We start from the raw sequence: 27,663 nt of genomic DNA on the forward strand, positions 1-27,663 counted from the left end.
CAGTTTACATTTGAGGGGCAACTATTCCTTGAGAACGTTTGCCAGATGTTATCCACTAGGCAATAGTTAATTATACTCCTGAACAGAAACAATACTACCATGGCTGGCCATCAAATTACCAACCGGCTCATAAAGCAACAAAGTCCCCTACCTTCCCTAGAGGAAGAACGCCGGAGAAAATCTTAGAAAAAGTAGTGAGGGAAGGGAGCGTGGGACGATTTGCAAGCAAAGCCAAGAGTGCCCTCTTGTGGCAAACAAAAAAAAATGATTTTTAAAAATCACTAGTTACTTGGTAGCCCTTCATTTCCCGGAGTAAACACAACTTAGAGAAGAGTTCCAAGTCCTGCCACAGGAGAAAGGGGAGAACCAGACAGCTATTAAATAAAAGAGAAAAAACATACACACAATTCTTTGGGCCTATAAGGCTCACTCAATTTTATTGAAAAGTTTAAGTTAGACTTTAAAAGTTACAAAGTAGTATTCTGCCTGCCTGTATTAGCCAATAACAAGCACTGTATTGTTACTGCAGCCAAAGTAACTGTATCAGAAAAACATATTAATTGTCATTTTGTCCACTGGACATTATTGGAAGGATGCTGCAAGAAAAGCAGACAAATGTGGACTTCCCAACATAGAGACGTGAAGCAGGCGTATTAAAAATAAGGACACATATAAAACTAAGACACAAAATGAATCCCTGAGCTGAGCTTTCATCTGAAAACATCACGTTCACACTTCATTTGGGTGAAAATGAACTAGGACACTTCTCATGGGCAACCACGGGGCTTTGGTTTCACACAGATGTGATCAGTAATGACAGTAGCTGGCTCCAAGAGTACATTAATCTCAGAAAAAATAGTGGTATAGTCTCCACAGGGATTTGCTTCTCAGATAAGTAGAATCATGGCCTGCCATGAAATTGAGAGTTCATGAACATAGATGGTTGAGTGTATCAGTCTTCAAGCATTTAAAACATAATTTTTTGGTTTTTTGTCAGTGCAATTTGTTTTTGAAGACTCCAGAAAACTATTTCATTTAACCTGAGCAATTAAAACATGAGTCAAATCACAGCTGTCACAGTTAGGTTTGATAAAATTAATTGTAGAATCCTTATTACTGGCACAGCTGTGATATTTCTGGATTTGACTATGCACCTACTGCAGGAAAATATAATAATATGTCATTTAGATCTCTAACTACAAGACCATTAGACTAGAGCACTCTTTAAGGCAAGGACATGAAAACTGCATAATTTTATACCTAGCTCAAGTCAGTGACAGATTTACCAATAACACAATTTTAAAATTCCAACACTTGTATTACTTTGTCCTATGAAGGGCAAAAAGTCAATATAGTATATTTTAAATTTTTAAAATAGAATGGATACAATGACCTTTTCATACATCAATGATATTTAAAAGACTTAAAGAGATAATACTATAGTTGAGACGCTGGCTTTCTATTCCAGTCCTAATCAAAGAAAAAATAGCTAGTATGTGTCTAATTGTAATTAGAGAGAACTGGACATCTTCAAAATTATTATTTTCTTGGATATAAAAATACAAAAGGCCTGGGAAAGAAAAATGAATGTTTTACAGAAATTAAGCAAAAACATTTTCACATGACATAATCATTGACTTGGTGGTACACAGCTCACATTCAGCTTTCACTGATATTTCCTCATTAGATTAATAATTTTATTATAAAGCCTCCAAGGGGCATCCAGGCCCCAGATGAAGTCAAGATGCTCCCACTCCGGAATGCTCTCATGGAACACCAAGTTGGTGATCTGAGTCAGTAAGATATTGATGTCGTAGACATCTGCAAGCCAGTCATGACCCCCACTCCAGACTGCAGTCGGCACAAGCATGTCCTTCACATTGTATGTGGGAGGGTAGCTCTACAATGAAAAGGAACCACAGAAAGCCTCATTGTTGTTGTTTTAATTTTCAAAATCACAATAAGCACAATCTCCATTAAACATTGTCTAGTAAGTTTGACTAAGAATAACAAACTAAATTTTTTAAATCCCTTTGAGTATCTTTTCAAGTTACCATTACCAGCACAAAAAAAGAAATCTAACCCCAAATGAAAGAATGCTAATTATAATCGTCACTAGCTGTGGAGCTGCTACCCTAGGCTGGGCACCAAAATGAATGTTTAATCCCCGGCAAGGAAGGTGTTGTACTCCATAGGTAGTAGACGCAAGGCAACAGAACCAAGTGGCTGGAAAGAGTTTGGAGTCATGCCCTCCTACTTCCTCCCTTTGGGTGTAAGACAAGTCACAGAAATTCTCTAAGCCTCATTGTCCTCATGTTTAAGTCAGAGATAATCACGTTTATGTCACAGAGATGTTCTGGGAATTAAATTTAAAAAACAGAGCAAAGTGTCTCATACTTCCACGCATTTAGCGTGCTCAAAAATGCTAATTTTATTAGTACAGGGAAGAAGAGGCTTAAGCAATGTAATCTGGCCAAGGCCCCACAGCTACCAGATAACAGACCTAGAACTGTCTGACTCTACAGGCTGTGTTCGTGATTACTCTGAATAATGCATAACAGTGATGATTCTTATTTAGAGCCGGGGACAAGACAGAGAGGAGGCCCAGCCCACAATATCAGCTACAAAGCTAGGATTGTTCTGAATGGACTGATGAAAAACAAACACTAGTCAACTCCCCCAAACATTTCCCACAGCACCCGAGCCTAGCCAGAATCCTGACAGGCCAGGCTGGCTTTCTTGATGAGTTTTCAGGGCCCCCTTTAATGAAAAGACTAAAAACTTTACCTGGTTGTAATGAAAATAATTCTTGGCACTGCTTCCCCAGTCAAAGGCTTGAAACTTTTGGAATTTAACAGCCTAAAATGAAGATAATTTAGGAAAGAGTTATCTGACACTGAAGTTAGAGATAACATCCTAGGTTACTGGAGCTAGCCACGACCTCGAAAATCAACTTTATACCAATATCCAGATTTACTCTTGACTTCCGAGGCATTATTTTAAATGAAATGGCATGCTTTTGTTCTGCTTTACTGAATGACTCAATTTCTCATTGTATGGTTGTTAAGCAGCTACCATCTGACAAGAAAGCAGCTATGCACATATGCTGTCAATTATACTAGATCAATAGTTGCTCCTGCTAGGGGAACTTTAGGCTGACATTTTCTGCTGAAATGTGCATCCTAAGCTTTTTCAAAGAGTTAGTGATTTTACTTGAAAAATATAGGTAGACAGATAGATACAGATCTACATACATACATCTATATATACATATATATATAGAGAGAGAGGGATATATATAGATAAAATAATTGTAATATACCATTGGCCCTCCATATCCACAGTTTTGCATCTGTGGATTCAACCAAGTGATATTTTGCAGATTGAAACTATTTGGAAAAAAACAATAAAAGATAACAATAAAACAATAAAAAATACAAATTTTAAAAGACAGTATAACACCTACTTACATAGCATTTACATTGTATTAAGCATCATAAGTAATCTAGAGATGATTTAAAGCACATGAAAGGATGTGCATAGGCTATACGCAAATACTACACCATTTTATATAAGGGACTTGAGTATCTCTGAATTTTGGTTTGGGGGTGATGTCTGGAGCCAGTCCCCAAAGATACTTGAGGGACAACTGTATATTTTCTATGTACCCATTCTACTTGTCTAGTTATATTACTCAGTCAAATTTTAATGATCGTATTAATTAAACACTTTTTCTTGAGTACTGGTACCAGTGTGATCACCAAGTAGTACTGCATGCCAGCACAATTCTAACTAGTTAGGGATACTAGAGCCATGAAATTGAAATTGTATTGAAATTTACATTTATTCATATTTAAAACAGTATAAAATATTAGCAAAAAGTCATTTATTTTTAAAATTCAAAATAGTGCAAATCCATATTTCCTCTACATTCTCAAATTAAATGTATGTCAAGAATTAAACTCAAAAATTGGCAAGCCTGCTGAATTGGAAATAGTAAGTTTTGGTCACAAGGTGGCGCCTGGTAAAAAGAAATGCCTAGACATTCTTTGTCAAAACTGCTTTTGATTTATGTGCAGTCTGTTCTTATCAACTACATACAATGCTACTGTTTGATGTAATAAAAGACAGAGTGAGATGACACACTACAGGGGATTGTTCCAGGACAAATGTCTGGCATCTGTTTTTGTCATTGCAAATGACAGATATTAAATACCTGTGGCATATTTAACAAGCAACACAAAATTTGGATTCACAGCACCTGTTGGTACATCTGTTCCCCATCTTTGTCAGTGAAAATATATTGATGCAAACTATTCTGCCACTGAACCCAGACAGCAGTTCACCACTTTGTCACATGTCCTTCAGCATTTATATGAAGCACCAGCGAGAGCACAGAATACAAAGCTGAAACTTGCCTATAGCTCAGACTGAAGTTCTAAATTTGACTTTGTGCTCACAGTCACTTAGGACATCAAGCTATCCACTTGAAAGGGTATTTCAAAAGAAAAGTATTAAGATGATTTACAGTAACAAAAACCTGGAAATAAACTAAAGCCCAATAATAGATATTTGGGTAAATATGTTACATAAATATATACAAGGAGTATACCACTGTCATAAATATAAATAAAATAGAAACAGAAATGGCTTATAAATAATCTCATAAACAATACCAAGTGGAAAAAGAAAATGAAACTGAATATACACTAAGGTTATACTTCTGTGATAATCATATCACAGAGTATATGTAGATAATGATCAGGAGGAAACACTTAATAGTATTAGGATAAATGCTTTTAAAATGAAATTTAAAAAATTATATTTAGATCTTGAATGGTAGTAAAATGTAAACAGGTTCAACTTTTCTAAAGTACAATATGTATCAGAAGTGTTAAAGCTATGCCTACCCTCTCCCTACTAAGTCTACTACTATGAATGTATCATCCTAAGAAAATACTCTGACTAACATATAAGAACAGGTGACTTACGACTGCAAAACAACTATCGCTGTAAAAAAAAAAAAATCATAATAAAATTCAAGCAACAGAAAACTGCCTTTTATGACAAATATTTTAAAAATTTAGTTACTGACCTGGAAAGGCATTTTTAATTGTGGCAGAGACTGTCCCCATGCGCATTCTTGCCTTCTTCCTTTCAGTAATAATCCCCAAAGCTTTCCCTACGTACATGGCTGCCAGGATAGAAACCGCATCCTCATCCTCCTGCGAGCAGCCAGTCTATGGCCATAACACTCACTTCTGAGCTGTCTCCTTCACACAAAGTCACTTGCCCTGAGCTCCCTCTCCCCTGCCTTCCTGTGAGTTGGAAGAGACATGGAGGTGACCCAGATGCAATCAGGCAGAAGAGGACAGTACCCCAAGGATGGCAGAGCTATAGTCTGGAGGGAACTGGGTCCGTGCACGGCCTCATGGAACATAGCCAAACCCCCCACTGTCATCAGTATGGGCCACCGCTCTCTAAACTTTATTATGAGAAAGAAAGAAACTCTTTATTTATTTTAGGGTGTCTAATACAACAACTAAGCTTGTATCTAACAAATATAATGGCATTTCATTAAATGAATATTTACTTAAAAGCAGATGTAGTATGATCTGATTTTTGTAATGGAAATGATTATATTACAAAATTGTAAGATTATACCAAAATATGAATAGTGGCTATTCCTGGGTGCTAGATGTACAAGTCATTTTTCTTTCACTCACATATTTTCTAAAATTTCATAAAACGTATTACATATATAACAAAATGATAACAAATATCCTTTTTACAGTGTTCTTTAAAAGCCTACCAAAAGTATGCTTTTTCCCTTTAAAGAAAAAAAAAAACAAGAGCACATCATAATCATCTAAAGTACTTATTCAAACACAGATCCCAGGGTCACAGTCCTAGGAATTCAGAGTCTCCACAGGTCTCAGACAGGCCCAAGAACCTGTATTTTTAGTAGCACCTTAGGTAGTTCAGAACAACACTGGAAAGCTATGTTGGGATGGCCTTCTTCAAACAGGCAAGAGTACCCGGGCTCTGGGCAGGGCCAGGGAGAAAGTGAGCAGTAATATCAAGTCTTGGCTCTGGGGAGCTGTGATATTCACCAGGTTTATAAGGAGAATGGAAAGATGAGTACACTAAATTTAAAAGCCCACTAAAGAACGAGGTATGGAATTTATTAACAAGTTAATACTAATTATTTAAACAAAAACTTCTGAATGTACTGTAAACAACATGGCCTTTAAAGTCAACCCCAAACTCATAACCACAAGAGCCCTCTAATGCCACATTTGAATTCTAGCCCCAGCCTGCCGGGCATCCAGGCCTGGTCACCTTCCACAGAAGCCTTTTCCTGCGCTGCCTCTTGGAGCCTGCAGCCTGCACCAGTGGCAGCCCCTAGTCAACAGCCCAGAGGAGGGAGGGCCAAAGGGAAGATCTGACACAATGGCTACACAAAGCAACCAACCATTTTATTGACAAAAGATGGTACAGTGGGCAGAAGAGCAAAGGACCAGGCTGCCTTCTACAGCAAATCTGGGCTTTGCAAATATTCTGGAGGTATGTTCCATGGTAGCTAGAATCTAAAGTCACCAGGTCACAAATGGGGCACAGAGCAGTGCTTGGCCCTCAGCCTGCAGCCTTTGACCCTGGCTAGCTGCTGGATAAGAGGGCTGGAACAAGAGCAGTAGCCTGGATGATAGCCAATCCAATGTCTCTACTGCAAGCCCCATGCTCAGTGGAGGCCCAAGACACAGAAAGGCGAAGCAACACAGGTCTGTAATACAAAATAGAGTTGGTCTAGGACAGCCTTGGTTTCAACATTCCCAAGGGCCTCTGACATCCCAGGTCTGGTGGCCATTTGTTGTTTGCTGAGGCCTGGCGTGTACTGCGCGTGGGCTGCTGGCAGTCACTAAGCTGGTGGGAAAGCTCAGAATCTGCCTCCAGGCAGCTCAGTCACCCTCCATCATCTCTGGGGGTGCAAAAACTGCTGAGGTGACAGACACTGGGCCTTTTAGGAAAATGTCCATTAGGTAAGAGGTTCTAGGCATCCTCAAAAATGTAGGGGGATTCTAGTGACAGGGTATATGAAGAAAACAAGTGACTATAAGCATAAATGTAACCAAGAAGAAAAGCAGAGACCTGAACCAAGAACCAAAATCCTCAATCTCTGTGAATTTGAGGATTTTTGAAGGTTTGGGGGCATTCCTTAAGTGGTAAGCATGTGCTGTTCAGCATGTCATGAACTATTTACATTCCAGATGCCCCTCTTTTAGGCCACAACAAACTGCCCCTGAGGGACTGACATTTAACTCTCAGCCTTCTAGTTACTATAAAGGGCCAAGAGCCTGAGGCCAGGCTCTTCCTAGTGCCTTAGAGATGAGCCCCAGGGAGAGGAGAACTATGGCACTGTCAGAGTTCCTGGGGCAACTGAAGAAGGAGATGAAAGTATCAGGATATGCCGACCAGGTTTGCTCCCAAACCTGGTTGAGCAAAAGAATCTACCAGGCAGATTTTTTAAAACTACAGATCCTCAGAAATAAAAAGGAATGAATACTGACGTACACAACATAGGTAAATTTCAAAACAAGTATTCTGAGTGGAAGAAGCTGGACAAAAACAAGTATAAACTGCATGACTGTTCTCCTACAAGCTCTAGAAAATGCAAACTAAGCTACAGCGACAGGAAGCAGATCAGTGGGATGGAGGGGAGGGATGGGGGAGGTGTCACAAAGGGGTAGCAGGGCCCTTTTAGGATGATGATATATTTGCTGTGTCGATTATGGTGATGGTTTCACAGGTGTATACAAACACTGAAATATATCAAATTGTACACTTTAAATACTGTATGTCACTTACACCTCAATACATTTTTTTTTTAAAAAATAACAAAACTACTTAGGAGGCTGAGGCAGGAGAATTACATGAACCTAGGAGACGGAGGTTGCAGTGAGCCGAGATCACACCACTACACTCCAGCCTGGCGACAGAGCGAGACTCCGTTTCAAAAAAATAAAATAAAACAAAAAATAAAAGTACAGATTCTCTAGTCCAAATGATTGGGACACAGGAGTCTTTGATTTATAAGCCTGGAGGGTAGCCAATCCAAGAGTTCCACTATAATCCCAACTCCCAATACTTTTTTAAAGCAATGATTTATTAAAGGGTGTACTTTCTAAAGCAATTTGGTGATTCTGATGCAAGCAGTGACAGCCAGGTGTTTTTTGAAATTACTATTCAAGATACCTACAGTATCTTGGTTTAGGGCTTAAATGGTGAGTTGTTTCATATTGAAAATGAAGTTAGCTAAAAAATAAATGGCACAAAATTATGTCCTGAGGTAAAAAGAAGCCCCTGACATATTGTCAGGTGAAAAGACAAAAGCAAGCTATAAAAGAGTAAGCAGAAGAAAAATCAATCTATTTCTACATCTACTATTTCTATCCATGTCTTTAACAGCATCTTTTTGAAAAGAGGTATAGAATAGAATGCAGAGACATTCAATATCTATGGATATGCATTTCCTCTCTGTCTAGGGTTATAGAATGATTCTATTTTTATTTTAAGATAATTTTTTTCTACATGTAGTTTCTAAATTTTCTAGAATGAACATGACTTATTTAAGTGATAAAATAATCAAAACTGTATTTCAAAAGTCAGGGGCCCCCATTCACATCTATCATTGGTTTCGCTCCAGTTTATTCACTGTTGTTCCAAGCATATTGCGATCAGGGGTTAATGTTGAAACAGCGGTTTCTATCTTCGAAACGGCTTTAAAATCACTCTTTATGAAGCAACACAGAAATAAAACAAATCTAGGACTCAATGAGAGAAAGATGGAGGGGAAGAAACAGGGGGAGGAAAAGAAAGGCAGGGCGTAGGAAAGGGAGAGAATATATTAACCTGAGATTTGAGGAAGGGAGAGGAGGGAAAAGAAAAATGTCAACCCCAGTAGCTGTTTGTGACCCACGTATAACACAGTGTGCCCCACTACAGGTATCAAAAGCAACACAAGCACGATGACAAAAACCCAGGACTCTGCGGAAGAAAACCGGATCAGATTTGTAAGCAGGTTGTCTTTCTGTTTGGGAAGGGTTTTCATGCCCAGACCCTTCTGATGTTGATTTTACATGGGCCCCAAATGCACTCCCGGAATGCCTACCTGGCTCCAGTGTAACATGTTTTGCACAGAAGTTCCAGCGGGAGAATGTGTTGTATATACATCCACTCTAGACTGCAAAATAAATACATTGAAATGAAGAATGAAAACAGCATTAAGGTGACATTGATAATAAACATTGTATTTTGCCCTTCAAAGCACTAAAAACTAGAGCCATCATCTCAAGTACATGAGATCAGAGATAGAAAAAAATTATTTGACTAAAAATCTGTCCTATAAAAATACATACAACCACACACGGAGTCCTTAAGAAGGAGGTGCAACAATATGGTAAGCATGGGACTGTGTGGGTTGCGTTTACAAGGCATTTTCATTTTCTTCTTCATGCTTTCCTGAATTTCCCAAATTTCATATAACAATCACACCTTGCTTTAATTATCAGACAAAAGAAAAATGGCACTTAAGTTCCTTAGGGTCTTTATTCCAGGATTTTAACCCTTTTTTTCAAAATGCCACATGACAAACTAACAAATAAATACATTCAGAAACACGAGCATAGTATTGGCCAAGGATTTACATTCTATAAAATAAAATGGGTTTACATTTTATAAAATGTATTTTTATAAATACACACACACTGCAAGCATACATATATGTGTATGTAAATGGCCATTCCAAATTTAAATACTTAGAGTAATTTTTTTCGGGGGGTACCTGTGCAGGTTTGTTACAAGGGTAGCTTGCATGATGTTGAGATGCAGGCTTCTATTGATCCCATAACCACAGTACTCAATACTGGCTATAGTACTCAATAGGAAGTTCTTCAGCCCTTGTCCCTCTCCCTCTTTCCTCCCTCTCCCTCCTTCCTTTTGGAGTCCCCAGTGTCTACTGTTCCCATCTTTGTGTCTACCACTTATAATAATTTCTAAAAGAAACAAATCACTAGAGTAAATATAAATATTACAACTTAATTTGTGACAGATCTCCTCATTCAATAGACTCCATCCAGGTACAACATAAGAAGGTGACCACAGCCAGCCTGAGGATAGCAGCAGGTGGTACCGTATTCTAGGCATTGGCCAAAGTTCATGCTTGTGCCTCTCAAATGAAAGACCCTTCAGAGTTCGGATGAGGTCATTCCTGCCTCTCCCACATCGTTCAACACAAATAAGCACATTCACAGATAAAAGAAAATCAAGTCTTACTATAAACATGCATACCATATTTAAATTTCTCTCATTAAATCCACACAGAAGAAAAAAGAGATTGCCACAGAGCTCCTTCAGTATGACATGAGTGCAAACGTGGGTACCCAGCCACTTCAAAAACGCACTCTGGGGAAGAAATTCTTTGTCTCCAAATAAGTCCTACAAAATAAAAAGAAACCCAAGAACATCTCAGCATTTCATGCTGGCGCATAGGTCTCCATGACTCACCTCAGAAGCAGAGACAAGTACCCAGTGTCTCCACGAATGGTCTCAGGAGAGAATGGCAGCCAGTGGACATCAAACCAGGATGCTTTTGCAGAAGTTTACCAAAGCAAAATTCACACACTACAGAGGTGTATTTAAATTCTCCAAATGAAGAGATGGAGAGAGAAAATAAGTTTACAGCAGACTTCTACAATGGGAAAGGGCCTTAATGATCACCCTTCCCAGGGCCATCCCAAGTAGTTTTCATCTGACTGATGGATCGGTGGTTACTTCTAAGAAACAGTCAAGACTATGATTGATCAGTAATGTCTGCCAGAGGTGTGTCCATCTAATTCAATGTTATTGGCCAGCAGGCCAAATCCAGCCCACTGCTTGTTTTTTGTTTTATTTTGTTTTTAAAACTTTTTTTATTGGCCGGGCATGGTGACTCATGCCTGTAATCCCAGCGCTTTGGGAGGCCAAGGCAGGAGGACTGCCATCTTTCCTATTAAAGTCTTCTAAATGGTCCATGAGAGATGTTATACCTGATTTCATGTATATATTTCTATACAGGATTTCATATATGTGTGTGTAAACGTATATTTCATAAAAGACATATACTGCATGCATAATAGACCATCTGCTCTTACCTGGCTTAAAACTCTTTTTCATGATATCTATTTCCTCCTTGAACAGAGGTTCGGGTGCCACAGCTTTAGAGCAGAGCCCTGACGAAGCTACTGGCTGTGTTTAGGAGCCGTATTATAAAACACAATAATGACAGCGTTGTTAGGTCACCCTCAGTGTAGCGAGGGATGGGCTTTTGGGAACATTTCCTACCTGCCATCTCCTACATCCTCTGTGCACTGGCTCCCCTCATGGGATAAAGGGCAACTCCACCAATGCTTAAATTATTTTCTCCCAGACTCTCCTTGCTCTCCTTGTGAGGTGAGCAGAGCTGTACTGACACATGCTAACTCAGCTGTACTGACACATGAGTACGCGTGGCACCAGTGTGCAGGGAACGACAGGCGTCCCCGGCCACCGTCTGGAAGGAGGGGTAAAGGGAAGAAGAAAAGCCCACTGCTCCACTGATATCGAAATGCAGGGGAAGAAGGCGCAGATGCTCCCTCCACTTGCCAGTTCTTGCCAGATCTAGGAGGAAATCTGTGGGGAGAGGAGAGGGATGGGAGGGGTCCAAGTACCTTAATGAGAAGATCTGGAAATCGCCCTAACTTGGCCATAGGGCTAGTACAGAAGTCGACTGAAACCACAGGAGCCAGGGCAAAAAACACTTTAATCCTTTTGGCCAGCTCAGGAATCTGTGAAAATGCTATAAAACCTGTGAGAACAAAGGGAAGAAAACAGGAATTCCATCTTCTGGGATTTCCTTCTCAGGAAACACAAAGGCCCGCCCTCTCGTGGCGGCCTGAGACCCATGCAAGCACCACCACCGGCAGGAGGCAAAACACTTGACATGGGCGCCCTCTGAACTTCCGTGTGCCCTAACACTGAATTTGGTTAAACTAGTAAATCAAGCATTTGTTAATGCTTGTTCCAAATCGCAACCTAGATAAGCACTGTAAGAAATCCAGGCTGGGGGAACCAGAAAATCTTTCCAGTTCCTTTTACAATATAAATAACAGACTGTATTTCCAAGAGCCTCACCCCATCACCTTTATCCCCCCCCCATGCCCCTCCTCCAAAGAACAATTTACAGACACCACGTTCAAATAAACCACCAAGGATTTCAAAGGAACTCACACATTTAGAATCCCCTAGCTTTAAAATATATTTTAACCCTTGCTGTGGTTTGACTGTGTCCCCAACCAAATTTCATCTCTAATTGTAGTTCCCATAATTGCCATGTGTTGTGGGAGGGACCTGGTGGGAGATAATTGAACCATGGAGGCGGTTTCCCCAGTACTGTTCTTGTGGTAGTGAATAAGTCTCAAGAGATTTGATGGTGATTTTTTGTTGTTTTTTTGTTTTTTGTGGTTTTTTTCAGACGGAGTCTGGCTCTGTCGCCCAGGCTGGAGTGCAGTGGCGCGATCTCGGCTCACTGCAAGCTCTGCCTTCCGGGTTCACGCCACTCTCCTGCCTCAGCCTCCGGAGTAGCTGAGACTACAGGCGCCCGCCACCAGGCCTGGCTAATTTTTTGTATTTTTAGTAGAGACGGGGTTTCACTGTGTTAGCCAGGATGGTCTCGATCTCCAGACCTCATGATCCGTCCGCCTCGGCCTCCCAAAGTGCTGGAATTACAGCCATGAGCCACCGCGCCCAGCGGAGATTTGATGGTTTTATAAGGGGAAACCCCTTGTCGCTTGGCTCTCACTCTCTTGTCTGCCCTTGCTCTTCTGCCATGATTGTAAGGCTTCCCTAGCTCACAATCCATTAAACTGTGAGTCCATTAAACCTCTTTTTCTTTATATATTACGCAGTCTCGGGTATGTCTTTATCAGCAGCATGAAAACGAATTAATACAACCCTCTCTGATGTCTTGCCACCTGGTCCCAGAATGTCACTTCAGGAAGCAGTGGGGCAAAGGGCTCAAGCAGGCAAGTCATGAAAGAAGAAATATAAATAAAGAAAAATGCCTAACTCCATCTTTTTCTGGCAATATAACCACATGTTTTGAGACCCTTAAAAACATTCATATGTTTCATATAGTAAGGCTCCTTCTAGGAATATGTTCTAAGGAACGCATATGACGGGAACACTAAGGTGTTAGTCATAGTAAACATTAAAAGGGAGATTAAATAAATTATAGGACAGGTTCCTAGCCCCTAATTACAAAGACTCTTGCTTGCTAGAATTATGGGCAATTTTTATTTTCTTTAGTTTTGCTAAATCTTCTGTTCTGCTTTTCTACAGTGAATATGCATTACTTATATAATCAGCATAAATTAAAATCATATAACTTTTCAAAATTTTTTGTAAACCAAATGTACCTGTAGTCAGTTATATTCCACTTAACTTCAGGAGGCTGTATATTTTCTTGTTTTCTTTATATAAGCCTCTGAATTTAGAAACTACTTGTTTTCTACCCTCTCACATCCCTATCTTGCTTTATCTAGGAAAACATATAATATATTGTGGCTTACATTAATTTCTTCAATTTCAAGAGAACCATATACCATGAATTTTCACAGAAGACTAAATGTTACCAAAATTCCTTATCTTATTCATTATTTCTGCTTGGCATTTAAAAACAAATGGAATTTGAACTAACATCTTTTTATATATCACTTTTAAGAAAAGTACAAACTCTGTAATGAAGAATTTATACCAACTTCTAGTTTTATTTACATACATACCTATTGTGGTGCCTTGAGAATGACCCACATAATACACTTGTTCTTGGCCAGTTTTATTCAGAATGAAGTTAATGGAAGCTGGTAGGTCATATTTTGCCATCTCATCGTAACTGTAATCCAAGAAAGGAACTCTTTCATTGAAATAGTACATAAAATAGAAGAGCACACCCATACTGAGTATGCAGTTTGATGAGTTATCACAAACTAAACACAGCTGGGAAAACCAGCAGTGAGTCCAGGAAACAACACCAGCAGGACCGCAGAAGCCCCCTTGGGCTCTCTTCCAGTTGTGTCTACCAAAGGTAACTATTGTCCTCATTTTTCACACCAGAAATTAGTTTCACCTGTTTTTAAATATTTCTGTAAGTAGAATTATACAGCGTGTATTCTTCTGTATCTGGCTTCATCCATTTTTTGCTGCATATAATTGTAAGTTGTTCATTCTTATTCTACTATAAAAATATACAACATTTTATCCATTCACTGCCGACATGCATTTGGGTAGTTTCCTGTTTTTCACTGTTACAAATAGCGTGACCATAAACCTATTCTTGTATATGCCTTCTGGTAAAAACTCTCATTCTTGTGTTTCACGTCCTCAGGGGTGCCTCTGGTTTTAAAAACGGGAAGCCAGCCCGGAGGCTGCTATAGTGCTGTAGACTTTAGTGCTGCAGACTTTCTCTGATACCTGGTACCAGAACATAGACCAAAACCCAAGTGTGCATATAGGTATATGCGTGCGCATGTTGCCATGGCAGGAGAAGAGCCAACCCCTAGCAAGTTCATACAATGTGCCAGGTTCTGTGGAGGCTCCTTCTCTGCATCCTCTCCTTTAAGCCCCCAGTGACCTTATGAGGTAGGTGTTTCTTATGCTCCATTTTACAAATGAGGAAACCGAGACACAGGAGACTTATGTAAGATGTCCAATGTCATACAGCAATTAACTGGTAGAGCCAGAAGTAAGAGGGAGGAAAGGAAAATTTCTGGAAAGAAGAAAAGTGAACATCTGGATTACATATTTATGGAGAAAGGAGGAAAGTTATGGAGCAACATTTACCCAGCAGCACCCACACCACCAGAAATGCCAAAATAACTTAAGAATTCCTAACTAAATGTAAATCTTAATGTAATCATTTGCTTAAAATTTACCTAACTGCTAGTCATTAAATTCCTAGCAACGTTTAAAACCTTTCAAAAGACACCAACTTTCCCTCTCCTACAACTTCAGAGGTACCCACCTATCTGCCTCTTCTACTGGAATCCTGTTGCCTGCTTTAAGAGTACTAAGGAAGTACATCCATGTCATTATCAATTCAAACATACCTGAAAGCCCAGAATTCATCCTGAGAAACTGAGAGTGTCTTATGTTTCCGAGACCAGGTATTTCCTCTGCTGTTGCCCATCCACACGTCAAAACCAGCATCAGCAAGAATGAAGCCCAGGCTGCTGTTGGCAAGGTTTGTGACCCAGTTACTAGAATCCGCCAGCAAGCCATGTTGCAGGAAGACAACCGGTTTGGGACCTGAAAAACATTCATCGTTTAGGAGGCAGTAGCACCAAGCTTCAAAACAAATATGATATCTTGCTAAATAGAACATTTGTAAAAGATCCATAAGCAAATAATGAACTAGAAATAAACGGAAAGATTGAGGTGTTGATGTACTCCCATATAACATTAGTAAAGAATTTTTTTAAAACAGCACTGGCAAGGTAGCAGTGAAACTGGACCGTTTTTTGCATGTCCACTAATAAGACACACTTACGTAAGCAGCAAAAACAAAAAGCAATATAATATATTTTTAAGAACTTGTAAAATGTTTTTACAATTTGCTTTCATAATTGCATTTCTCACAATAATTCCTAACAAAATAAACCATAGGAAAGAAAAAGATCACACATAATGAGATACCACTATACACGTATCAGAATGAGCAACATCCAAAAACACTCAAAACACCAACTGCTGAACAGGATGGGGAGGAATAAGAAGTCTCATTCACTGCTGGTGGAAATGCAAACTGGTAGCACCACATTGGAAAAGTTTGGCAGTTTCTTACAAAACTAAACATACTCTTACCATATAATCCAGCAATCACGTTCCTTGGTATTTTACCCAAAGGAGTTGAAAACTTACATCTACACAAAAATCTGCATACAGACGTCTACAGTAGTTTTACTCATAATTGCCAAAATTTAGAAGCAACCAAGATGTGCTCCAGTAAAGGAATGGGTAACTAAACTGTGCCACAGCCAGACAATGGAGTGTTACTCAGCCCTAAAAGGAAATGAGCTATCAAGTCACGAAAAGACGTAGAGGAACCTTAAATACATATTACTAAGATCTGTAAAGGCTGCATTCTGTATGACATGCTGGAAAAGACAAAACTATAGAGACAGTAAGAAAGATCCTGGTTGCCAGGGGTTAGGAGGGAGGAAGGCATTCATAGACAGAGCAAAGAGGATTTTTTAGGTCAGTGAGACTACTCTGTATGATACTATAGTGGTAGATACATGTCATCATACATTTGTCCAAAACTATAGAATATACAGCATCAAGAGTGGCCGGGTGTGGTGGCTCACGCCTGTAATCCCAGCACTTTGGGAGGCTGAGGTGGGTAGATCACTTGAGGTCAGTAGTTCGAGACTAGCCTGGCCAACATGGCAAAATCCTGTCTCTACTAAAAATACAAAAAAGATAGCTAGATGTGGTGGTGCTTGCCTGTAATCCCAGCTATTCAGGAAGCTGAGGCAGGAGAATTGCTTGAACCCCGGATGCAGAGGTTGCAGTGAGCCGAGATTGCACTGCTGCACTCCAGCCTAGAGGACAAAATGAGACACAGTCTCAAAAAAAAAAAAGTGAACCCTAATATAAACTATGGACTTTGTGTGAATGTAGGTTCATCAGCTGTAACAATTACAATTACACTCTGTGGGGGATGTTCATAACGGGAGTGTGGGGGCCAGAGGGTATATGGAAAATCTCTGTACCTTCCACTCAATTTTGCTGTGAACCTAAAACTGCTTTAAAAAATAAAATTTAATAAAAATTTTTGAAGCTGAATAAAAGTTAAATAGATAAAAAGGCTCACACACACAAATTCATAAATATACGTGTCTGTGTCTGCCTGTGAGAATTTATTTTCTACTTACTTGTACCTGAGACAGTGATATAGCAGAAAAAACAAAGATGTGGGAGCCAAAGAAACCTGACCTGAAGCTGCTTACCTATTGCTGAGACCATTCAGTTATTCAAAACAAGCCTTTATTGAGTACCAACTATGTGCCAGGCATTCTTCTCAGCACTGAGAACACAGCAGAGAACAAAAACAGAGGGAAAAAAAATACCCCTATGGAGCTGACATTATACTGACCATGAGTTGTATTCATTTATTTGATTGATTGATTGATTGATTGATTGACTGAGATAGGGTCTTGCTCTGTGGCCCAGGATGGAGTGCAGTGGCATGATCTCCCCTCACAGCAACCTCCACCTCCTGGGCTCAAGTGATCCTTCCATCTCAACCTCCTGAGTAGCTGGGATTTCGGGCATGCACCACCACACCCAGCTAATTTTTGTGTTTTTTGTAGAGACAGTGTTTCACCATGTTCCCAGGCTGTTTTCGAACTCCTGACTCAAGCGATCCGCCCACCTCGGCTTCCCAAAGTGCTGGGATTACATCCAGGTGTGAGCCACTGAGTCCAGCCTGTCCATGAGTTTTAGACAGCTCAGACAAACCTAGGCTCAACTCTGTCCTCTCCAAGTTCTGACGTGACACTTTGGGGAAACTTTTCCTAAAATTAATATCACTCCCTGAAGAGTAGAAATGCTAATACACGTTTTATAGGACATAGTGAGATATGAGATATTATATGAAAAGTAGGTAGCAAAGTGACTGACACACAGTAAGAGTTGACTGTACATCAACTCATACAATTAAGTTGCTTAACCAGTCTGCATCTCAGTTCCAAAAATAATTATTAAGAGGAATAAGTGAGGTGAGTAAGTATCCAGCATAGTGACTGACACACGGGTCACAGTAAACAAATGAGAGCTTCCTTTCCCCTCTGCTCATTCTTTACAATAGTGAAAAACTGGAAATAAGCTAATTGTCAAGTGGTCAAATAATTCATTGAAATCCACTTGGTACAATAATTATCTATCAACCATGACAAGGACAGTGACAGCATAGAAAAGCTTATAACATACCTTGCAAAAGATTAAAAAAAAAAAAGCAAAATGCAAAATTATAGACTACTCTGAATTACAGCTATGCAAAAATAATGTACACCAAAGAGGAGTGTAAACTACCAAGGAAAAATGAGAATGATTTGTACGGATGATAAGACTATAAGTGAATTGACAAATGCTCATCTCTGCAAATGTCCTAATATGGATTTGGTAACTAGCAAATTGTTTTTAAACGACAGTTCTGCTGCAAGGTAGCTTCTGTAGACCACTCCGGAAGGCACTGCTCACATACATGAAAATATACATGGTGCTCCCTGGAGTTGTACAACCTAGGGGTGCTGTACCCTCATGTTGCTAAAATAGCAGGACCCCAGGCCAAGAGTATAAAATGATTCCTATAACTTTTTTTTTTTTTTTTAAGAGAGACAAGGTGTCATCTTATCACCTAGATGGGAGTGCAGTGGCATGACTGCTCACTGCAGCCTCAGACTCCTGGACTCAAGTGATCCTCCCACCTCAGGTCCCTGAAGAACTGGGATTACAGGCGTGGACCACAACATCCAGTCAATTTTTTTAAAAAATTTTCATAGAGGTGAGGTCTTACTATGTTGCCCAGGCTGGTCTCAAACTCCTGGCCTCAAGTGATTCCCTTGCCTTGGCATCTCAAAGTGCGGGGATTACAGAAGTGAGCCATCATGTCTGGCTGCTATGATTTTCTAATGACAAAATAGAAATGCCAGGGCCATGTAGATGAACTTCTACCCATGGGGAGAAAATAGAAAGCAAATAGGACAATAATAGGGCTGCTTTATGTGCTCATCTTTGCCTTCAAAGGTTCATTTTAATGTGATAGTAACAAGACTAAATTTACTATGAAAAGTGTATGTGGAAGGCACTGTGGTAGATACAGCGTCTTATGCACAGGCTTCTTGGCTTCAATGAAGAAGATGATAATCCAGCTGGGAAAATATGTAAAATGATCATTAAAAATTCAAAAGTATAAACATCAGTGTGACAATAATAATTACCAAAATTAATTCATCACTAAATTATAGTTGAAAAATGTGTAACTGCAGGCAGCAGCAGCATCTCATGGTAACTATACAATGCAGTGAGAATGGTGACCGGGAGCTGTACGATGCAGTGGCTCTGCCCTACTGATGGTGCCTAGCACTTTCTAGAAAGAGGGGTTTTCCTGTTCATGCCACAGCTCCTTAGGTATGTTGAGACACTTTTCACTCACCAAAAGTGATCGGGGCTAGGCCATGAGGAAGGCGACTTGACTTTCAAAGGCCAGGAACGGGTTGCTCCCACAGGTCAGGTCATTTCCAACAAAAACAACTGCAATCGTCTTCCCTCAGGATGGAGAGTCAGAGTGAGGCAAGAGGAAGGCTTGGTAGGTGGTCTAATTCCTTGGCACTTGTTCCAAACTGTGCCTCTGTAGTTAACACGGAAAGCCGGGGGCTGCCTAGTCCACTCCTCAGGGGAGAGTGTCCAGAGAAAGGCAGGAATGGTTTGAAACCAGAGAGGGCCCTGGGGCAAGGATAATTGCGAGAGGAGGAGGAGGGTGATGTGTGGCAGCCAGGCCAGGACAGAGGCTGGGAGGGGAGATGTTGGCCAGTGCATGGGACCAGGACTCAGCTCCCCACCTTCTCTCGATGGGGAATGTTCAAAATTTCCCTGAAGTCCCTGTACTTCCCTCTCTAACCTCCAGGAGCTTTGAATGGGGAAATGTGGAAGTTGACAAGTTGAAGACATATCAGGAAAATCTTTAAACATCCCCAATAAATAACTCCTGGATTCCCAAGGGCAATGAGGAGCTACTGCAGTTTTCCTGGGAGGTGAGTGTGAAGCAAGGAATGGCATGTGGACAGCTGGAGCATGTGCTACCCAGGAGACCATGCCTAGGGCAGCTGAGCAGCTTCTAAGAACATCTGTAAATATGCTTGTTCCACCAGACCTAATTCACACCTGCACAACACTTTTCTCAGGGAATTACTTTATCCTTTGAAGGAGCCTTCTAAAGAACAAGTCAAAGCCACTATTTTTCTAATTGTCCTTTTTTGTTTGTTTGGGTTCTTCCATCCCCCACTTCAAGCTGAATACAAAAGCTCAATTAACAACAGACACAAAAGATGCACCAGATGGGAAGGAAACAGTGAATCTATTCTTTACAAGCTAAATGTTTTCAAATCTGGAGAATCCGGGCCAAGCACTGCAAAGGGTACTGCAGACCACACTGTTTCCTTATGGGAAATGCTGGCAGATGAGGAAAGCGACTGATGAAGAAAAGTAAATGTCTGACAAATGGCATGGCTTTAGAGCAATGGAGGCCACTCAACTGTGTCCTCCACATTCAGGTGAAAAGTTTTTAATGGAAATCTGCTGTATCTTAAGCAGTACACTAGAAGGTAAAACATCAAGAGGTGATTTGAAAACACACATTACATTTTGTGCAAACCTTTAGTGGTGCCTACTGAGTAGCAGCCACTGCTATTAGGTTGTTGCAAAAGTCATTGCGGTTTTTGCCCCTAAAAAGCAATGGCAGTCCCGGGCGCGGTGGCTCGCCTGTAATCCCAGCACTTTGGGAGGCCAAGGCGGGCGGATCACCTGAGGTCAAGAGTTTGAGGCCTGCCTAGCCAACATGGCAAAACCCTAGTGGTGGGTGCCTCTAATCCCTGCTACTCAGGAGGCTGAGACAGGAGAATTGTTGGAACCCAAGAGGTGGAGGTTGTGGTCAGCCAAGATCGCACCACTGGACTCTAGCCTAGGTGACAGAGAGGGATTCCATTAGCCCCCACCTCCATGACATAAAAAGTAAGGCAGAAACCACAATTACTTTTGCCCCAACCTAATAGATGCTAGGAATGCAAAGATGGGTAACCCCGCTCCCTCCCACAGGGAGCTGCATCCTCTAGGGAGACAGACACACAATGACTGTCTAGCCCAGGAAGAAGAAGGCTAGAACACCACTCAGGAAGGCCCAGAAGAAGGAGAAAGTTACTTGGCCAGAGGGACAAACATTTGACCTGGATTCTAAGTAAGAGACAGATGTTTCCACAAAGGGTTCTGGAGAAAACATAGGAGCCAGATGAATAGAGAGCTGACACCGCACCCAGGCCTTGGCCAGGTGGGACCAGTGTGCACATGAAAGCCTCCCTGCCTGATTCTGATGCGCAGCCAGGCTGGGGAACAACTAGGAAAAGTCCAGTGCCTTGTCTGACCTGGGAACACAGGGAACAGGAAGGACTTCATGGGATGCACATCTTTCCAGGCTGGGCCAATTTCCTTTCATCCGAGAACAAAAAACGTCTCTTCTGAGGAGGGAGATGCAGAGGACATAACTTACTGAGCTTCTAGAGACGGCGGTGCCATTAGGCATCATAGATCCTCAACAAAGAAAATAGTATCAAATCCTAGAGTGGAAAACCTTTAAAAATGGCTGCTAAACTGCTTGCCCCTTCCCTCTGGCACTGGGTGAATACAAAAGGGAATGGAATTGACTGGACGCTGGAAGCAGGCCCAGCCAACTGTCTGCCAGCTTCTCTCACCTGCTCCCAGCAGGGGGAAGAAAGGAAGGTACAACGTGGTTCTTTCCCATCCCACCACCAAACAAGGATTTAAGGATTTACTGGCAAAGGATGTTTCTCTCTGGGAAGGTAAAACCTATTGCCGCTCACATCTTCCAGTGAACTATTTCAGATTTCACTTCACCTTGCTGAGAATAGTTGATTGAAATGATAGCTAGCGCCGATTGCACGCTTATATGCTGTAGGTACTGTACTGAAAATCCTTTGAAGTTGGCACTACTGCCATTGAACAGAACAGGGAATTGTGGCAGAGAAGTCAAGTAACTTGCCCAAGGCTGAATGAGAGCTAGGAAGCGGGGGAGTTGGAATCTAACAAGGAGTGTCTGACACCACAGGCCATGCTTTTCACTGCTTTGCTAGGGACAGAAGGTTAACAAGAGAGAAGTCTCTAGAACACACTGAGGGCTTCTGGCTGAAGGCAGGAAGCTATTTTTGAGAGGATATGGACAAAGTGCTTGAAGAAAGTAATCTCTAGTAGATGGAGGGGATAGGGAATGAAACGAGAGGCACCCACTCAGCCTCGCCTGCTCAGGCAGCTCCTCCAAGGCCCAACCTGCTCAATGCACTCAGGTACCCTGAAGCCCTGTTTGTCTGAGTGACAAACCAGCATGACAGATCAAGGGGCTGCCTTCCCCAGCTGTGCCCTACGGGTGGCTCTAGCAGGGCTGGGGATTAAGGGAAAAGACTAAAGGACCATTTCTCAGCCTGGAGATGGCAAGTGATTTCATCATGGCCCTATAGGACAAAACTGACAAAGAAGCAGCCCAGTGCCAGCCCACCACGACGCTGCCTTCCCAGTGTGGGTGGAAGCCAGGAGGGGATTACTCAGGCTCCGAAACTGAATGTGCTGAGCCCACAGTTCTGCAGGAGGAAGATGACCGGGTGGGTGGGGAAGTTCCTCCTGCCTCCCAAGGCACTGGCCTTCTCTGCCAGGATGCTGAGTCCGGACAGGACCCTGTCACACTCCAAAACACATGTGAGAAACCAGCTGAGGTCCAGGGCAGAACCAAAACAGAGAACAAGGAGGAGGTTACACACCGGGGCATTAGCATGAAGCAGACCTCAGTTCTTACTGCTACAAAATTTCGTAGGATTTGCTCAACTCTCTCTGAAGTATAGGTGTTCTTTTCTAAAGTGAGAATGATGAAGTAGTTAATACATAGTAGAGCTGAATAAATAATGGTCCCTGATAGTAACATAATCAATGTATACAGTTGGTCCTTAAACAATACAGGTTTGAACTGCACAGGTCCACTCATACATGAATTTTTTTTCAATAAACATTGAAAAATTTGTTGGAGATTTGCAACAATTTGAGAAAAACAGACCAATTCTAGTCTAGAAATAATAAAAAATTACTAAAAGGTTAGGTATGTCATGAATGTATAAAATATATTTAGATATTGGCCTATTTTTTATGTATTACCATAAATATACACAAAGTATAAAACGTTAACATTTTCAAAACTTAGACACACACTTACAGACCATACATGGTGCCACTGACAGTTAAGAGAAATATAAACAAATGTAAAGATGTGGTATTAAATCATAACTGCATAAAATTAACTAGAATATATTGTGTACTACTGTAATAATTTTGTAGCCGCCTCCTGTTGCTCTTGTGGTGAGCTCAAGTGTTGTAAATATCTGCTTAAATTTCCCGTGACACTAATCATCTCCACGTGAGCAGTTCGTCTCTCCAGTAAATGCATATTGCAGTAAACAGTGATCTCTTGCAGTTCTCATATGTTTTTCATCATGTTTAGTGCAATATCATAAACCTTGAGTAACACCATGGGACCCATACAAAGAACTAATAGTGATCTGGGAGTGCTCTCAAAAAGCAGAGAAAAGTCCAGAAAAGAAAAAGTTGGATTGCTTGATATGTGTCATAGATGAAGGTCTGCAGCTTCAATTATCTTCATTTCAAGATAAATGACACATAAAGACAACTGTTAAAAAAAAAAAAAAAAAGGGAAAGAAAATTTGTGAAGCCATTTGTCATTGTAGCTATGACAGCAAGTGCCAAAACCTTGCACTTTTTCTGAAATACCTTTGATCTCATATTGAAAATGCAGCTTTTATGTGGGTGCAGAATTGCCCTAATATGATTCTAGACTCTTATATTCGAGATAAAGCAAGAACAGATTCTAGACTCTCAGATTCAAGAAAAAGCAAAGTCATTATACGACAACTTAAAGAAAAAAGAAGGTGAAGAATCTAAAGTTGGAGAATTTAATGCAAATAAAAGATGCTTTGATACTTTTACAAAGAGGTTTGGTTGGCTTTTAAAATGCCAAGACAGACCAGGCACGGTGGCTCATGTTTGTAATCCCAGCACTTTGGGAGGCCAAAGTGGGAGGATCTCTTGAGGCCAGGAGTTCGAAACCGGCCTGAAAAACACAGTGAAATCCCATCTCTATCAAAAATTGTTTTAAAAATTAGCCGAGTATGTTTGGCACATGTTTGTGGTCCTTAGTTACTTAGAAGGCTGAAGTAAGAAGACTGCTTGAGCCTAGGAGTTTGAAGTTACAGTGAGCTATAATGGTGCCACTGCACTCCAGCTGGGTGACAGAGCAAGATGTCATCTCTAAAAAGCCAAAAGTTGATTAATTTTAAGAATTAAAAATTTTTAAAACTTTAAAAATATGCCAAGATAACAGAAGCAGCAGCTTCTGCCAGCCAAGAGGCCACATATAAGTTCCTGGAGGAAAATGCATCTGCCTGAACAGGTTTTTAATGCAGATGAAAGTGTTCCATTCTGAAAAAAAAAACAAATCCCACAAAGGACATTTATTTGTAAGGAAGAGAAGCAAGCACCAGGATTTAAGGCAGGAAGGGATAGGCTAACTCTACTGTTCTGTGCAAATGCAGTAGGGTTGATGGTCAGGTCTGCCCTTATCTATAAATCTGCTAATCCCTGAGCCTTGAAGGGAAAATATAGACACCAGCTGTCAGTCTTTTGGCTGTACAATAAGAAGGTCTGGACAATGAGAACTATTTTTCCAGATTGGTTCCATTGATGCTTTTTTTCCTGACGTCAGGAAGCACCTTTCCAGTAAGGGACTACCTTTCAAAGTTCTTTTGATATTGGACAATGCCTCTGGCCACACAGAACCCCATGAATTCAATACCAAAGGCATCGAAGTGGTCTACTTGCCCCCAAAACACATCTTTAATTCAGTCTCTAAATCAGGAGGTCATAAGGTCCTTTAAGGCTCATTACACACATACACTATGGAAAGGATGGACAATGTTATGGAAGAGAACCCCAACAGAGAGAACATCATGAAGGTCTGGAAGAATTACACCACTGAAGATGCCACTGCTGTTACAGAAAAAGCTGTTAAAGTTATCAAGTCTGAAATGATAAATTCCTGCCAGAGAAAACTGTGTCCAGATGTTGTGCATGAATCCAGATGTTGTTCACAGAATCCATAACCATGACTTAGCCAATCAAGGAAATCAAGAAAAAGATTATGGATATGACAAAAAGGTGGAGGGTGGGAGCAGGTAAAGAGTTTCAAGATATGCATCTTAAATAAAGTCAAGAGCTAATAGGCACACCAGAGGAATTTACAGAAGATAACTTGATGGAGATGAGTGCTTCTAAAATAGCACCAGACTATGGGAAAGAAGACATGGGAGATGCAGTACCAGAAAACAAACTGATATTAGACAATTCAGCAGAAGGGTGGCAACTGCAATTATTCAAGACTTCCTTTACAAAAATGATGCTTCTACGACACAGGCACTGAAACTAAAGTGAATGATGGAAGAATTGCTATTCTATAGAAACATTTCTAGGGAAATGAAAAAAGGTCAGAAATTACAATGTATTTTTATAAAGTCATCCTGAATGTGCCTACTTCTCCTGTCTCCCCTTCTACTTCCTCCCCCTCTTCCACCTCTGCTACTCCTAGGACAGCAAGACCAACTCCTCCTCTTCCTCCTCTTCCTTAGCCTGTTCCAACATGAGAATGAAGACCTTTATGATGATCCACTTCCACTTAATGAACAGTAAATACATTTTCTTTTCCTTATGATTTCCTTATAACATTTTCTTTCTCTAGTTTACTTATTGTAAGAATATAGTATATAATACATATAACATACAAAATATATGTTAATCGGCTATGTACATTGTAGGTAAGCCCTCCGGTCAACGGTAGGTTATTAGTTAAATTTTGAGGAATGCAAAAGTTATATACAGTTTTCAATAGCTCTGGAGGCCAGCACCCCTAACCCCCATGTTGTTAAAGAGTCAACTGTACATGTAATAAAATATTATTAGAACACAACCGCTATGAAGAAGGATAAAGTGAAGTGGTATTCTTTGGTCCAGGTAATATAATCATAGTAACGGCAAGAGTGTACTAAATGTTGACAATGTGTCAGGCACCATGCTAAGCACTTAAGTGCTTTACATGCATTATCTCAGATAAGCCACCTAACAGCTCTCTGAGTTGGTGTAGTAGGCAGAAGCAGGACATCTAGCAGATACAGGACATCTAAGTCAGATACTTTCCATAGGGTGACTTTATCAGGGACATCATAGCTGTTCTCAGGCCTGAGAAGAGGACCAAGTGGGCAGGAACAGTCACGGGCGGTGTGACTCCCACCTTCACTACCCATCAGCTGCTTTATCTTGGGGCAAGTTAATTAACCCCTATAAACCTTGGTTTCCTCATCTGTAAAACAGGAGGTAATAGGAGTTCTTACACCTGAGAATTGTATGAGAGTTCACCTGTTGATTCACACAGAGCACAGTGCTTGACCAGTCCACAGGACGCATTCAGAGAGTCACATAGCCTTTGCCACTGTGCAGTCCACTGCACTCACACTTCATTGTCACCCTGCTAGGGAGCAGGTGGCCTGCAAGAGTGAACACAACAAGAGCGCCCTGCATCACAGAGCAGGGAAGAAAACCATCCCATGCCTCAGAATGCTGTTTTCCCCACCACTAGCAATAGTCACTCTGATCACCAGGCAACATGAAAGCAGTAATGTGGTCTGTCTTGTTCACTGCAGAACTTTCCAGGACATTGTCATAATTAGAGTTTTCCATGCACCCAGGATGATGCTGGGACATTTACATCATTCTTCCTCCTTTGGGGCCTCTGAGGCTTAGAGAGAATAAATCATTTGACCCAGGACACATAATTAGTATATGATGGAGCTGGGAATCAAACCCAGGTCATGTGACAAACGTGCCCATCATCTCCATGCCAAATTGCCTTTCTGTCTTCCCTGCCCCTCTCTGTCACCGTGGCCTGTCCTCAGACAGCTTTGCAGCACAGCAACTTGAGTTCCAGAGTTTCACAGTTGACCGAATTTGGGGAAATTATCCAGCTCTCATCCAAAATGCTCCCTCAACAGAAGAAGCAGAGGGTCCAAAGAAGAAAGCACTTTCAGGGGACACAGGGCTAGAGATGACACAGCGCGTGTCACCTGACCCCCAGACATAGTTCTATGACATTTCTTACTTTTCTTACTTCTGTCCACTGTAAACAAAGGCATCTTCCTCCTTTCCATACAATTTAGAATACATCCCTGTCATGGAGGGCTTAATCCTGAAGAAGTCAATATCAAAGGCCACCATCAAATCCACGTTGATATTTCAAAATTAAAAACAGAGGCTGGGCACCATGGTTCATGTGTGTTATCCCAGCCCTTTGGGAGACTGAGAGAGGATCATTTGAGGCTGCAGTAAGCGATGATCGTACCACTGCACTCTAGCCTGGGAGACAGGATGAGACTTTTAAAATATTTATTTATTCATTTAAATATTTTAAATAAATAAATGTCTTAAAAGAAACTGTATCACCTGCACTTGTTATCAAATTTTCACAACAGTCTACGAAGTAGCCAGTATTATTCGTCCTGTTTAATAATTGAATAAGTCAAAACTTCGAGAGGTAAAGAAAATTGCCAAGTCACACAGCTAGTTAAATAGTAGAGCCAGAACTTACACCCATGACTGGTGGCTCTTCATATGCTCATCTTAATCACGAGGCAATACAGC

General features: G+C 40.9%; 1 protein-coding gene across 2 annotated transcripts in view; it reads right to left on the minus strand.

Annotated features, from left to right (window-relative positions):
- Window positions 1–407: 407 nt before the first annotated feature.
- LIPA (lipase A, lysosomal acid type) overlaps window positions 408–27,663 on the minus strand; it is a 38,101-nt gene continuing 10,845 nt past the window's right edge. For both annotated transcript variants that reach the window (XM_007963495.3, XM_038009244.2), the window contains exons 4-10: window positions 15,180–15,378; window positions 13,857–13,966; window positions 11,745–11,881; window positions 10,348–10,494; window positions 9,170–9,241; window positions 2,788–2,859; window positions 408–1,900 (exon numbers count right to left, since the gene is read on the minus strand). In XM_007963495.3, coding sequence (XP_007961686.2) covers window positions 1,667–1,900; window positions 2,788–2,859; window positions 9,170–9,241; window positions 10,348–10,494; window positions 11,745–11,881; window positions 13,857–13,966; window positions 15,180–15,378 — 971 coding nt within the window. In that variant the 3' untranslated portion in view covers window positions 408–1,666. The remainder of the gene's footprint in view (window positions 1,901–2,787; window positions 2,860–9,169; window positions 9,242–10,347; window positions 10,495–11,744; window positions 11,882–13,856; window positions 13,967–15,179; window positions 15,379–27,663) is intronic.

The sequence above is a fragment of the Chlorocebus sabaeus genome, chromosome 9 (assembly GCF_047675955.1).
Source record: "Chlorocebus sabaeus isolate Y175 chromosome 9, mChlSab1.0.hap1, whole genome shotgun sequence".
In the NCBI taxonomy this organism is placed as follows: domain Eukaryota; kingdom Metazoa; phylum Chordata; class Mammalia; order Primates; family Cercopithecidae; genus Chlorocebus; species Chlorocebus sabaeus.